The 11,768-nt window shown below is 55.9% G+C and overlaps 1 protein-coding gene across 4 annotated transcripts in view; it reads left to right on the top strand.

Annotated features, from left to right (window-relative positions):
* HDAC5 (histone deacetylase 5) overlaps nt 1-11,557 on the top strand; it is a 38,339-nt gene extending 26,782 nt beyond the window's left edge. For 3 of the 4 annotated variants that reach the window (XM_049778989.1, XM_049778997.1, XM_049778983.1), the window contains exons 11-26: nt 277-488; nt 685-960; nt 1,986-2,151; nt 3,927-4,060; nt 4,638-4,758; nt 5,250-5,299; nt 5,398-5,505; nt 6,119-6,174; nt 6,278-6,365; nt 8,431-8,550; nt 8,797-8,894; nt 9,040-9,158; nt 10,677-10,810; nt 10,999-11,083; nt 11,184-11,349; nt 11,440-11,557. In XM_049778989.1, coding sequence (XP_049634946.1) covers nt 277-488; nt 685-960; nt 1,986-2,151; nt 3,927-4,060; nt 4,638-4,758; nt 5,250-5,299; nt 5,398-5,505; nt 6,119-6,174; nt 6,278-6,365; nt 8,431-8,550; nt 8,797-8,894; nt 9,040-9,158; nt 10,677-10,810; nt 10,999-11,083; nt 11,184-11,349; nt 11,440-11,479 — 1,973 coding nt within the window. In that variant the 3' untranslated portion in view covers nt 11,480-11,557. Of the gene's footprint in view, nt 1-276; nt 489-684; nt 961-1,985; nt 2,152-3,926; nt 4,061-4,637; nt 4,759-5,249; nt 5,300-5,397; nt 5,506-6,118; nt 6,175-6,277; nt 6,366-8,430; nt 8,551-8,796; nt 8,895-9,039; nt 9,159-10,676; nt 10,811-10,998; nt 11,084-11,183; nt 11,354-11,439 lie in introns of those variants that run through there. The other variant, XM_049778979.1, reaches the window with a different exon arrangement.
* Nucleotides 11,558-11,768: the final 211 nt, after the last annotated feature.

Below are 11,768 nucleotides of genomic sequence, written 5' to 3'. Positions count from 1 at the left end.
CTGAGCAACGCCGGGTGTGGCCCAAAAACCAAAAAAAAAAAAAAGGATAGAATCCTGGCAGGCTTGCTGGAAGATGTTTTCTGAGCCGGGAAACTGTCCGGTTGTGGGAAGGAGGAAGAGTGGGATTCAGTTTAGGGATAGCATGTCCCAGACCCCTCTAATGCTGTTCCTGAATAGGTAGGAAGAGGTGTTAACAGGCCCAGGGAAGTAGGAACAGACAAGGCAGGTGGGGTGATGCGGACAGTGATGCTGATTCCCCGCCCCCTCACTACACAGTGCCGCTCCACGGCCAGTCCCCGCTGGTGACGGGTGAACGCTTGGCCACCAGCATGCGGACGGTGGGCAAGCTCCCCCGGCACCGGCCCCTGAGCCGCACGCAGTCCTCGCCGCTACCCCAGAGTCCCCAGGCCCTGCAGCAGCTGGTCATGCAGCAGCAGCACCAACAGTTCCTGGAGAAGCAAAAGCAGCAGCAGCTGCAGCTGGGCAAGGTGAGCTGGAGAGCCTCTAGGGGGCCTCCCCAACTCTGGCTGGCAGAGAGGGATGGGGTAGCACTGAGGGGCTCAGGGCCTTTGTCTGGGTCACAAAAACTACAGGGGCGGGAAAGGGAAGCTAGTCTCCCTTCTCTGCACCCACGCGGCGGTTGACCCTGCTGCCCCTGATGTGTCCCTTTTGCTCGGCGCCCAGATCCTCACCAAAACAGGGGAGCTGTCCCGGCAGCCCACCACCCACCCTGAGGAGACAGAGGAGGAGCTGACGGAGCAGCAGGAGGCCTTGCTAGGGGAGAGTGCTCTGACCATCCCTCGAGAAGGCTCCACGGAGAGCGAGAGCACGCAGGAAGACCTGGAGGAGGAGGAAGAAGAGGAAGAGGAGGAGGAGGACTGCATCCAGGTCAAGGATGAAGGCGAGAGTGGCGCCGAGGAGGGCCCTGATGTGGAGGAGTCCAGCACGGCTTACAAAAAGGTGTCCGGGGGGTGGGGTTGGGGGCGCGGAGTGGTAGTACAGTGAGGGGAAGAGTGTTTGCCTTGAATGCAACCAACCTGGCTTCGATCCTCAGCATCCCATATAGTTCACCAAGCCTGCCGGGAGTGATTCCTGAGTGCAGGGCCAGGAGTAGTTCCTGAGCATTGCTGGGTGGGTGGCCAAAATATATATATATATATATATATATATATATATATATATATATATATATATGTAGCCAGGCTGGGGCTTGGCATGCTGCAAGCCCAAGTACCATTTCCAGCACTGCATGGTCTCTGAGCTTCATGCTGGGAGTCACCCCTGAACTTAGCTGAGTTTGGCCCAGACTTCCCCCAGTCTGATCACCATTCCTCTGTGCTCTCTGTTCCTCTGGCTTTGGTCCTTCCTCCACCCCCCCAGTTCTGCATTTCCAGACTGCACTAGAAACACTCTGAAGAGAGCAGAGGGGAGCAAGAAGGAGGCGAAGGGCTGTGGCGGGTGTGCGTGGGGCTCTGAGCCCCAGTCTGCCAGCCCCTCCCTGCGTCTCTGACTGCCCCCGCCTGTCTGCTTGTGCGTGTCCACGTGGCCTGTGTGGATGTGCGCGTGTTGCCTGCGCAGGGCCGGCCGCACGTCCTTGCCGTGCGTGCGTGTATGCGTACCTGCGTGCGTGTACACACATATACACACACACGCCCCCTCTGCTACTACAGTCTGCCCTGTGCTGCTGTGCATCCATTCATTGCGGACACAGCCCTGGGGCCTGACTCATCACGCCCCCTCCCACGCCCCCGTCCCTCTCAGCCCAGCCACTGCTTTCCTCCTTGCTACTCTGCCGTGACTCATCACGTCCCCCCCTTCTCTTCCCTTCCCTCCCCATCATTGCCTTGGAGATGAAGCCTGCAGGACTGCAGAATTTTAGGTCCCTGGAGGGAGGAGGAGGTTGGGAAGAGCTGGAGGGGGAAGGAGGCTCTCGCTGCCATCTGGGCACAGCCTCACGAGGGCTCTCTGTCCTTCCCACTGTCCAGCTCTTCTCAGATGCTCAGCAGCTGCAGCCCCTGCAGGTGTATCAGGCACCCCTCAGCCTGGCCACTGTGCCCCATCAGGCCCTGGGCCGTACCCAGTCCTCCCCTGCTGCCCCCGGGGGCATGAAGAGCCCAGCAGACCCGCCCACCAAGCACCTCTTCACTACAGGTATGTCCGCATCCATTTCACAGAGGAACAGTGGGGGGGCACAGCTGGAATTGATGCGGCCCCTGTCTTGAAGGGCTGCCCCTGCCCTTGACTTCTGATACCTTCTTGCAGCATTCCAGGAACAGAGGCATTGTGTGTGTGTGTTGGCGATGCGGGGGCAATAGTTTCATTTCATAGGTCCCCCTCCACTGAGTGCATTATTATTTTTTTTCTTTTATTGATATTTGGGTCACACTAGGTGGTGCTCAGGGGTTACTCCTGGCTCTGCATTCAGGAATTGCTCCTGGCAGGCTCTGACAGCCATATGAGATGCTGGGAATCGAACCTGGGTCTGTCTCGGGTCAACTACATGCAAGGCAAGCACCTACTGCTGTGTTATCTCTCCGGCTTATGAGTGCATTAATTTTTTTTGGTTTTTGGGTCACACAAGGCAGCGCTCAGGGGTTACTCCTGGCTCTCTGCTCAGCAATTGCTCCTGGAAGGCTTGGGGAACCATATGGGATGCCAGGATTGAACCACCGACCTTCTGCATGCAAGGCAAACGCCTTACCTCCATGCTATTTCTCTGGCTCCGAGTGTATTAATTTTTGCACCACTACACGAAGATGCCTCCCCTCATCCTCTCTCTGTGGGGTCCTGCCCTTCTTTTCCTTCTTCTGAAGTGAAGAATGAGGTCTCAGCTAGAGACCCAGTGCCAGGGTGAAGGCACTAGGACCTGCACACAGCCAACTCTAAAATGATCTCTGGCACTGCAAAGGGTCCCCTTGTACTGCCAGGAGTCATCCTTAGAGCAGAGTAGCCCCCAGCAGCTTCAGATGTAGCCCCAAAACAATTGAAAAAATATGGGGTTGGAGAGGTAGCATGGAGGTATGGCATTTGCCTTGCATGCAGAAGGATGTGGTTCGAATCCTGCCATCCCATATGGTCCCCGAGCCTGCCAGGAGCAATTTCTGTGCATAGAGCCAGGAGTAACCCTTGAGTGCTGCCGAATGTGACCCAAAAACCAAACCAAAACAAAACAAAAATGGGGTTGGAGGGGTGGCACAAGAAGTAAGGCGTTTGCCTTGCATGCACTAACCTAGGACAGACCAAGGTTCGATCCCCAGTCATCTCAAATTATTATTATTATTATTTTGGTTTTGGGGCCACACCTGGTGGTGCTCAAAGTTTACTCCTGGCTCTGTACTCAGAAATTGCTCCTGGCAGGCTCAGGAACCGAACCTGAGTTGGGCCTGGGTCAGGTGCATGCAAGGCAAATGCCCTACTGCTGTGCTATCACTCTGGCCCCCAAAATGATTTTATTTATTTATTTATTTATTTATTTATTTATTTATTTATTTGTTTGTTTTTGGGTCACACCTGGCGGCACTCGGGTTACTGAACCTGGCTCTCTACTCAGAAATCACTCCTGGATGGGGACCATATGGGATGCTGGGAATCAAACCAGAGTGTCCAGGGTTGGCCATGTGCAAGGCAAATGCCCTATCGCTGTGCTATCTCTCCAGCCCCCTGATTTTTTTTTTTAAATGAAGCATCGGTTCGTCCGTTCCCAGTGCATTCACTGTGCTGGCTCCACTAGAGGGCACAGAGGTCTGGCATGCCCCCTTTCTAGTGGGGAGTTGGAGTGCGGGAGTAGCATGAAGGACAGTGAAGAGGGTACCAGGGATGGCCATGGAGGAAAACAGCATTGGGCAGCCCTGCTGAGGCTTGAGGTGCAGGGAAATGGGTAGGAGGTGAGGCGGGGGTCCGGGCTGATGGGAGTCTTGGCCATACAGGTGTGGTCTATGACACGTTCATGCTGAAGCACCAGTGCATGTGCGGGAACACACATGTGCACCCGGAGCACGCGGGCCGCATCCAGAGCATCTGGTCACGGCTGCAGGAGACAGGCCTGCTCAGCAAGTGTGAGGTGAGGGAGCCCCTTTCCCAGCGGGACCCAGGTCTGCACGTCTCCCACTTCGCCTATCAAGTCACTTCCTGTCTCCCACCTTTGACCCCAGGGCCCACCTCCCAGCCCCTCCCAGTTGCTCCCCTTAGCTGAGTGTGGGGAGATGGAGGGACTCGAAGGACCCAGGCCTGCCCTTTGGAAATCCAGGATACTTTTTTTTTTTTTTGGTTTTTGGGTCACACCCAGCACACTCAGGGGTTACTCCTGGCTCTATGCTCAGAAATCACCCCTGGCAGGCACGGGGGACCATATGGGATACCGGGATTGGGTTACTCCTGGCTCTATGCTCAGAAATCACCCCTGGCAGGCACGGGGGACCATATGGGATACCGGGATTCGAACCACTGTCCTTCTGCATGGAAGGCAAACGCCTTACCTCCATGCTATCTTGCCAGCCCCGAAATCCAGGATACTTTTAAGGCTAGAAAATGACTGTTGTGCCCAGGCTCTGAGCCAGAAAGGGTCTGGGCTCTGGGGGGAGCGGCCCGGGGGCCCAGCTGGGCCCCCGGGCCGCTCCCTCATTGGCTTCTCTTGGCAGCGGATCCGGGGGCGAAAAGCCACGCTGGACGAGATCCAGACGGTGCATTCGGAGTACCACACCCTGCTCTATGGGACCAGCCCCCTCAACCGACAGAAGCTGGACAGCAAGAAGCTGCTTGGTGAGCTGGCAGGGCCGAGGCAGAACCGGGGCCAGGCCAGGTCCTGCCTCCAGGGACGTAAACCTCAGGCAGAGATGACTGCTGCCATACCACACACCTCCAGGGGGCGCCCTTCACACAGGATTGGATTTTAATCTGCGTTAGGTGGAGTGGCACCGCAGGAGGGTCTGTTCCTTTGGTTTTTGGTTCTTGGGTCACACCCAGTGGCACTTGGGTTACTCCTGGCTCTGTGCTCAGAAGTCACTCCTGGCAGGCATAGAGGACCATATGGGAACAAGAGGGTCTGACTGGGCGATGGTCACTTGCTTTTGCAACTGCCAATGCCCCCAATCCTCCTGCCAGCTCTTCTGGCAGCCATACTGCAGGAGCCTGTCCCGTGCCCAAATTGGCCTTCTCTCCTGGGTCTGAATTTAGCGCTCTCTCTAGACCCCAAGCTGTAGCCCCAGTATTTGAGGCACTGTCCAGAGTAGCTCTGTCCCTCCTCCCTGCAGGCCCTATCAGCCAGAAGATGTACGCCATGCTGCCTTGTGGGGGCATCGGGGTGAGTAGGGCCCTCCTTCCTCCCCATCCCTGCTCCCCACCTCCTGCCACCTAGCCCAGGGCAGGGGACACTCTCAAGCTGCTCTCCTGGCCCTGCAGGTAGATAGCGACACGGTGTGGAATGAGATGCACTCCTCCAGTGCTGTGCGCATGGCGGTGGGCTGCCTGGTGGAGCTGGCCTTCAAGGTGGCGGCCGGAGAACTCAAGGTACGCATGTGTCCCATCAGGTGTTCTCAGAAACCAATGTGGACAGGGCAGGGGGAGGACAGTGTTGGCTTTCTCGAAGTTAAGGCACCACCATGGATTGGGATTAACATCTCCAGGGCTAACTGGGGATGAGGGGTTAAGAAAGACCAACAGGGCTGGGGCAAGTGTAAGGCAAGCGCCCTACCTGCTGTATTATTGCCCCAGCCCTGTTGGGCACTCCATATGGTCCCCCGGCACTACCAAGAGTGATCCCTGAGCACAGAGCCAGGAATAATCCCTGAATGCTGCCAGGTGTGGCCCAAAACACAAGAGAGACCAACAAATATTGGGGATGTGACTCAAAGGGCTGGAGTACATGCATTGCATGTGGGACACTCAGCTTTTATCCCCAGAGCATCATCAGAGTGACCCCTGAGAACTGCTAAGCGTGGTTCCCTACAACAAAGGGACCAACAGTAAAACACTAGTGTTAGGTGCTCTGGGGAATCCCCAGGCCGGTGTGATTGCCTACTGGCAGCTGCGTGTTCTCAGGCGACCCTTCCCCGCCTGCCTCCTCTGTCTCCACTGTACCTGCCACTCAGTCCCTCACTGCCGTTCCCTTGTCTGTTCTCAGAATGGATTTGCCATCATCCGGCCGCCGGGACACCACGCCGAGGAATCCACAGCCATGTGAGTGCCCCCCACGAACCCTCTGTGGTCCTCCTGGCCTTCTCCACCCTGGAGCCCACACCACTAAAGCTGACCCCCCCTCCCTTCTCTCCCCCACCCCCAGGGGATTCTGCTTCTTTAACTCTGTAGCCATCACAACCAAACTCTTGCAGCAGAAGCTGAACGTGGGCAAAGTTCTCATCGTTGACTGGGTAAGCAGTAGGTTGGAGTTGGGAGCTGAGGGGCAGGACCAGCTGGCAGGTACCTCTTTCCTTCCTCGGGCTCTATTGGAACTGGGTCTAGGGCCCGGAGAGATAGTACAGCGGCGTTTGCCTTGCAAGCAGCCGATCCAGGACCAAAGGTGGTTGGTTCAAATCCCGGTGTCCCATATGGTCCCCTGTGCCTGCCAGGAGCTATTTCTGAGCAGACAGCCAGGAGTAACCCCTGAGCACAGCCGGGTGTGGCCCAAAAACCAAAAAAAAAAAAAAAAAAAAAAAAAAGGAACTGGGTCTAAAATTAGTCCCACCTCACAAGTGGACTCAGAAAAGCTTTTCACCCTTGGTCTGCCCAGGCCCCCAGCTGGCATTTTGGGGCTGTTGGGGGTGTCATTGATCTTGAAAGGTGGCACCTTCTCTTCTTTGAGCTCCCTCGTGCTAAGATCCCATTAGTCATTGACACATGATACAGGATACTGTTAATGTCATGTCTTTTTTTTGTTTGTTTGTTTTTTTGTCTTGGTTTTGGGCCACACCTGGCAGTACTCAGTGGTTATTTCTGCCTCTGTGCTCAGGAATCACACTTGGTGCTCAGGATATTGGCTATCCAACCTGGGTCTTCTGTGTGCAAGACAAGCACCCAACCTGCTGTGAGATCTCTCCATTATGCCACCTCCTAAAGAGAATGAATTTCCTGTTCTATAAATAGGGCGCTGGGCTGTTGGTGCTTAACCCAGCCAAGATGAGATGTTATCCTGGGGTTCAGATCAGGCCTTTTGGCCTAAACGCTTCTGCTTAGGCTCCTCTGTGCTTATCAAGCCCTGCATCTCACAGCAGACTGAAGGGTCCTGCCATTCCCTGGGAGTTGGGAAAGTAGCCTGGAGCCATTATGGGCAAAAATAAAATGTAACTTTGAAGCCCAGCTTTGGTTTAAAATTCCATGGGGAGGGGCCAGAGTGATAGCGCACTGGTAGGGCTTTTGCCTTGCATGTGGCTGACCCAAGATAGACCCTGGTTTGAATCCCGGCATCCCATATGGTCCCCTGAGCCTGCCAGGAGCAATTTCTGAGCGCAGAGCCAGGAGTAACCCCCGAGGGTTGCTGGGTGTGGCCCAAAAACCAAAAAATAAAGAAAAATTCCATGAGGAGGGGGCTGGAGCGGTGGCGCAGGGCGTAAGGCATTTGCCTTGTGTGCGCTAGTCTAGGATGGACTGAGGTTCGATCCTCTGGCATTCCATATGGTCCCCCAAGCCACAGGCGATTTCTAAGCATATAGCCAGGAGTAACCCCTGAGTGTCACTGGGTGTGGCCCCAGAACAACAACAACAACAACAAAATTCCATGGGGGTTGAGTAGAGTGATAGCACAGCAGTAGGGCATTTGCCTTGCACACGGATAACCTGGGTCAGACTCGGGTTCCATTTCAGGCACCCCATTAGTCCCCTGAGCCTGCTAGGAGCGATATCTGAGCACAGAGCGAGGAGTAACCCCTGAGCATCGCTGGGTGTGGCCCAAAACCCAAAAATAAATAAATTCCATGGGAGGACTGGAGCCAAGTACAGAGGGTAGGGCACATGTCTTACATGCAGACAACCCAGGTTTGATCCCTGACACCCTATGTGGTCCAAAGAGCACTACCAGAAATAATTCCTGAATGCAGAGTCAGTCCAGGTATGGGAACCCCCCCCCCCCAAAAAAAAAAAAATAAAGTCCATCACAGGGTCAGAGAGATGGTTCAGCAAACTGAATACAGGTTTTGCATGCAGGATGCCTGGGCTTGATGCCACCACATGATTCCCCCAAATGCCACCAAACAAGGAGTTGAGAGTGGCAACCACAAGAAGAAATTCAGTATTTTTGGCATTGGGCTTCTTATCCCCCAACTGTCCCGGCCCATACCCATAGACTTCCATAGGCTGGGATGATATTGTGACCAGAACACAAGGTTGTCAGTGGCTGCACCCCCAGAACTCACCATAGGGTGGGACTGGGGAGTGAGTGAGATTTGCACCTTTCGGAAAGTGTGGACCCCTTCCTGAAGCACCATTCGCCCCCCCCCCCAGGACATTCACCACGGCAATGGCACGCAGCAGGCCTTCTACAACGACCCCTCTGTGCTCTACATCTCCCTGCATCGCTATGACAACGGGAACTTCTTTCCAGGCTCCGGGGCTCCCGAAGAGGTACAGCTCCTGGGTGGCCCCACCCAGGGCCCCTCTGGGGGGGAGCAGAAGGGGACCTGGCAGGGAGCCTCTAGTGGTGCTGGTTCTTGGGGAGTCAGGGCTCCTGGGGGAGGACCACGCCGGCCACCTGCCCCTCCATGCAGAGCAGAGGTCAGTGGAGTGAGGGCTGGAGGTGGGCTGAGGGTGGGGGCAGTGTCGGGGGTCCCCAGGCAGTGAGAATAACCCCTCCCCCCACCCTGGTGCCAGGTTGGCGGAGGGCCGGGCGTGGGGTACAATGTGAACGTGGCATGGACGGGAGGTGTGGACCCCCCCATCGGAGACGTGGAGTACCTAACGGCCTTCAGGTGAAGGACCCCCCCACTCCCCCGGGCCCTGCAGTGGGAGGGCTAGAAGGCACTCAGTGGGGTCTGGGCGGAAGGGCTTGTTGGGGGGAGCATGGTGGGGCAGCAGGGCGGCGCCAGTGGGGTCAACTTGGGCGCCTCCTTGCAGGACAGTGGTGATGCCCATCGCCCACGAGTTCTCGCCGGACGTCGTCCTGGTCTCTGCTGGGTTTGACGCTGTCGAAGGACACTTGTCTCCATTGGGCGGCTACTCAGTCACCGCCAGATGTAAGCCTGCCAAGGGGGCCGGGGAGCAGCAGGGTTGCAAAGCGGACATGAGCAGCTGCTTGCTGCGGAGGTTGGAGGAGGGCACCATCCTGGCTGTTCATCCTCTTGCCCCTTCTCCTCTAGGCCTTTAGGGTCATCAGGCGGCCAGAGTGGGCTGGCAGGGACTGTGTCTCCTGGAATCCCGTGATGCAGCATGTGGGCCTCACAGGCTTTAGCCATGTTTCTTAGAGGACAGAGAATTGGGGCTGGAATGATAGTACAGTGGGGAGGGTGTTTGCCATTCCTGTTGCTGACCCAGGTTACATCCTCAACATCCCATATGGTCCTCTGAGCACCACCAGGAATACTTCCTGAATGTAAAGCCAGGAGTAACCCTGCCCCTTCCTCCCCAAAAAAGACAGAAATTGAGCTCCTTTGATCTGGTCTCTCCTGTCCTGTTTCGTTTCGTTTTGTTTTTGTTCAGGGGGTGTGCTACACCTGTTAATACTTGGAGACCATATGCAGCACTAGGAATGGAACTGAGGTCAGCCATGCAAGGCAATACCTTTACCCCTGTATTGTGTCTCAGCCCTGTTCTGTCCTATCGTTAGTGGGGCATTTTGCCCTTTGACAGCAAACTCTACAAACATGTATGGATCTAAGTCTCTGGCTCATTGTTATTCAGGTGGTAGAGTATCTGCTTTGCATGAGTGTGGGTTTCACACCTCCCCCCAACCTCTATCATTCTACTTGGCACCCAGAGAACCTCTAAATCATGGCCCTGGACCACTTGCCTCCCCACATCATCAGGTGTGGCCCCTGTAAAGATAGGAATAAATTTACCATCTTACTCTGCTGCTTCTTTCACCGCTCACATTCCTTTTATTTTTTATTCTCTCTTCTTTCGGATGTTGGGGCCACACCCAGCAGTGCTCAGGAGTCCATGGAATGCTGGAATTGATCCTGGGGCCTGCAGGCTGGCTGAACTCCAGACCCCACACCTACTGATGCTCAGGGGTTACTCCTGACTCATCCTAGCTGTGCTAAGGGGACCATATGGTGTATCAGGGATTAAACTCAGATTGGCTTTGTGCAAAACAAGCACCCTACCTACTGTACTATTGCTGCAGCCCCTTCTCATGATCCTTTTTGGTTTTGGTTTTGGGTCAGATCCAGTGAGGCTCAGGGATTACTCCTGATTACTGATTACTCTAGTGTTTAGGGGACCATATGGGACACCAGGAATTGATCCTGGGTCAGCTGCTGCTGTGTGGAAGACACTATTGCACCAGCCCCTTCATGTAATCTTTCTTCCTTTCTGTTTTGGTTTTGGGCCACACCCAGCAGCACTTAAGGGATATTTCTGGCTCTGTGCTCAGACATTACTCCTGGCAGTCTCAGGAGACCATCTGGGATGCAGGAGATTGAGCCCAGGTGGCCGTGTGCAAGGCGTTACCTTGTGCTACCCACTGTACTATCACACCAGGCTTCTCATAATCTTTTTTAACCCCATCTTCCTCCCTTTTCCTCTCCCCAAAGGTTTTGGCCACTTGACCAGACAGCTGATGACGCTGGCAGGGGGCCGGGTGGTGCTGGCCCTGGAGGGAGGCCACGATTTGACCGCCATCTGTGATGCCTCCGAGGCCTGCGTCTCAGCTCTGCTGAGTGTGGAGGTAAGGGGTGCAGGAGGGGCTGGGGGAATCCTTCTTGGCTGCAGTCTGTGGAGTCCAGCTGGTAGCCTGGGCTCCTCCAGAGGAGCACTGCCTGCCTCTGATACAAGAGACACATGGGGCTGACTAGGGGTGCTAAAAGGGGCAGGCCTTGCCATCTTTGCCCACCCTCAGCCTCCTTTTCCTTCCAGCTGCCGCCCTTGGATGATGCAGTCTTGCAGCAAAAGCCCAATGTCAATGCAGTGACCACACTCGAGAAAGTCATTGAGATCCAGAGTGCGTGGGGACAGCTTGCCATGGTGGGGTGTGAGGGTTCCCCTTCAGGGCTCTTTAGGGTCTGGGTCTGCCTGACAACCTCCCCTGTTCCCTTCTGCAGGCAAACACTGGAGCTGCGTGCAGAGGTTCGCTGCTGGGCTAGGGCGGTCCCTGCGCGAGGCCCAGGCAGGGGAGACGGAGGAGGCCGAGACTGTGAGTGCCATGGCCCTGCTGTCAGTCGGGGCCGAGCAGGCCCAGGTGGCAGCAGCCCAGGAGCACAGCCCCAGGTAAGGGCCCACAGCTGTCCCTGCCCTCAGCCTGGCTGGCCCCCACCCACCTTTTGCTCAGGTCCCCTCCCTGTGCTTGTCCCCACCCAGGCCAGCAGAGGAGCCCATGGAGCAGGAGCCGGCGCTGTGACTCCCGCCCGACCCTCTGGGCTTCATCATTGTGATTTTGTTTATTTTTTCTATTAAAAACAAAAAGTCACACATCCAACATCGTGTGCGTGTGGGTCTCTCAGCCCTCCCCCCACCTGCTCCTCTCAGCTGCCTCAGCCCCCCCCCACCCCTGCCCTAGATTCTGTCACCCTGGAGGGTGTCGGGGTACCCTTTCTCCCCTCCCCCATGGGGAACCCCATGCCCACTTTCATGACCCTGCCTTTGTCCTTGGAGGCTGGATCAGTTCCAGGCGGGCATGGGGCCCAGGT

The sequence above is a fragment of the Suncus etruscus genome, chromosome 1, assembly GCF_024139225.1.
Source record: "Suncus etruscus isolate mSunEtr1 chromosome 1, mSunEtr1.pri.cur, whole genome shotgun sequence".
Taxonomy (NCBI): domain Eukaryota; kingdom Metazoa; phylum Chordata; class Mammalia; order Eulipotyphla; family Soricidae; genus Suncus; species Suncus etruscus.
This window is presented reverse-complemented; position numbering and strand designations above follow the sequence as displayed.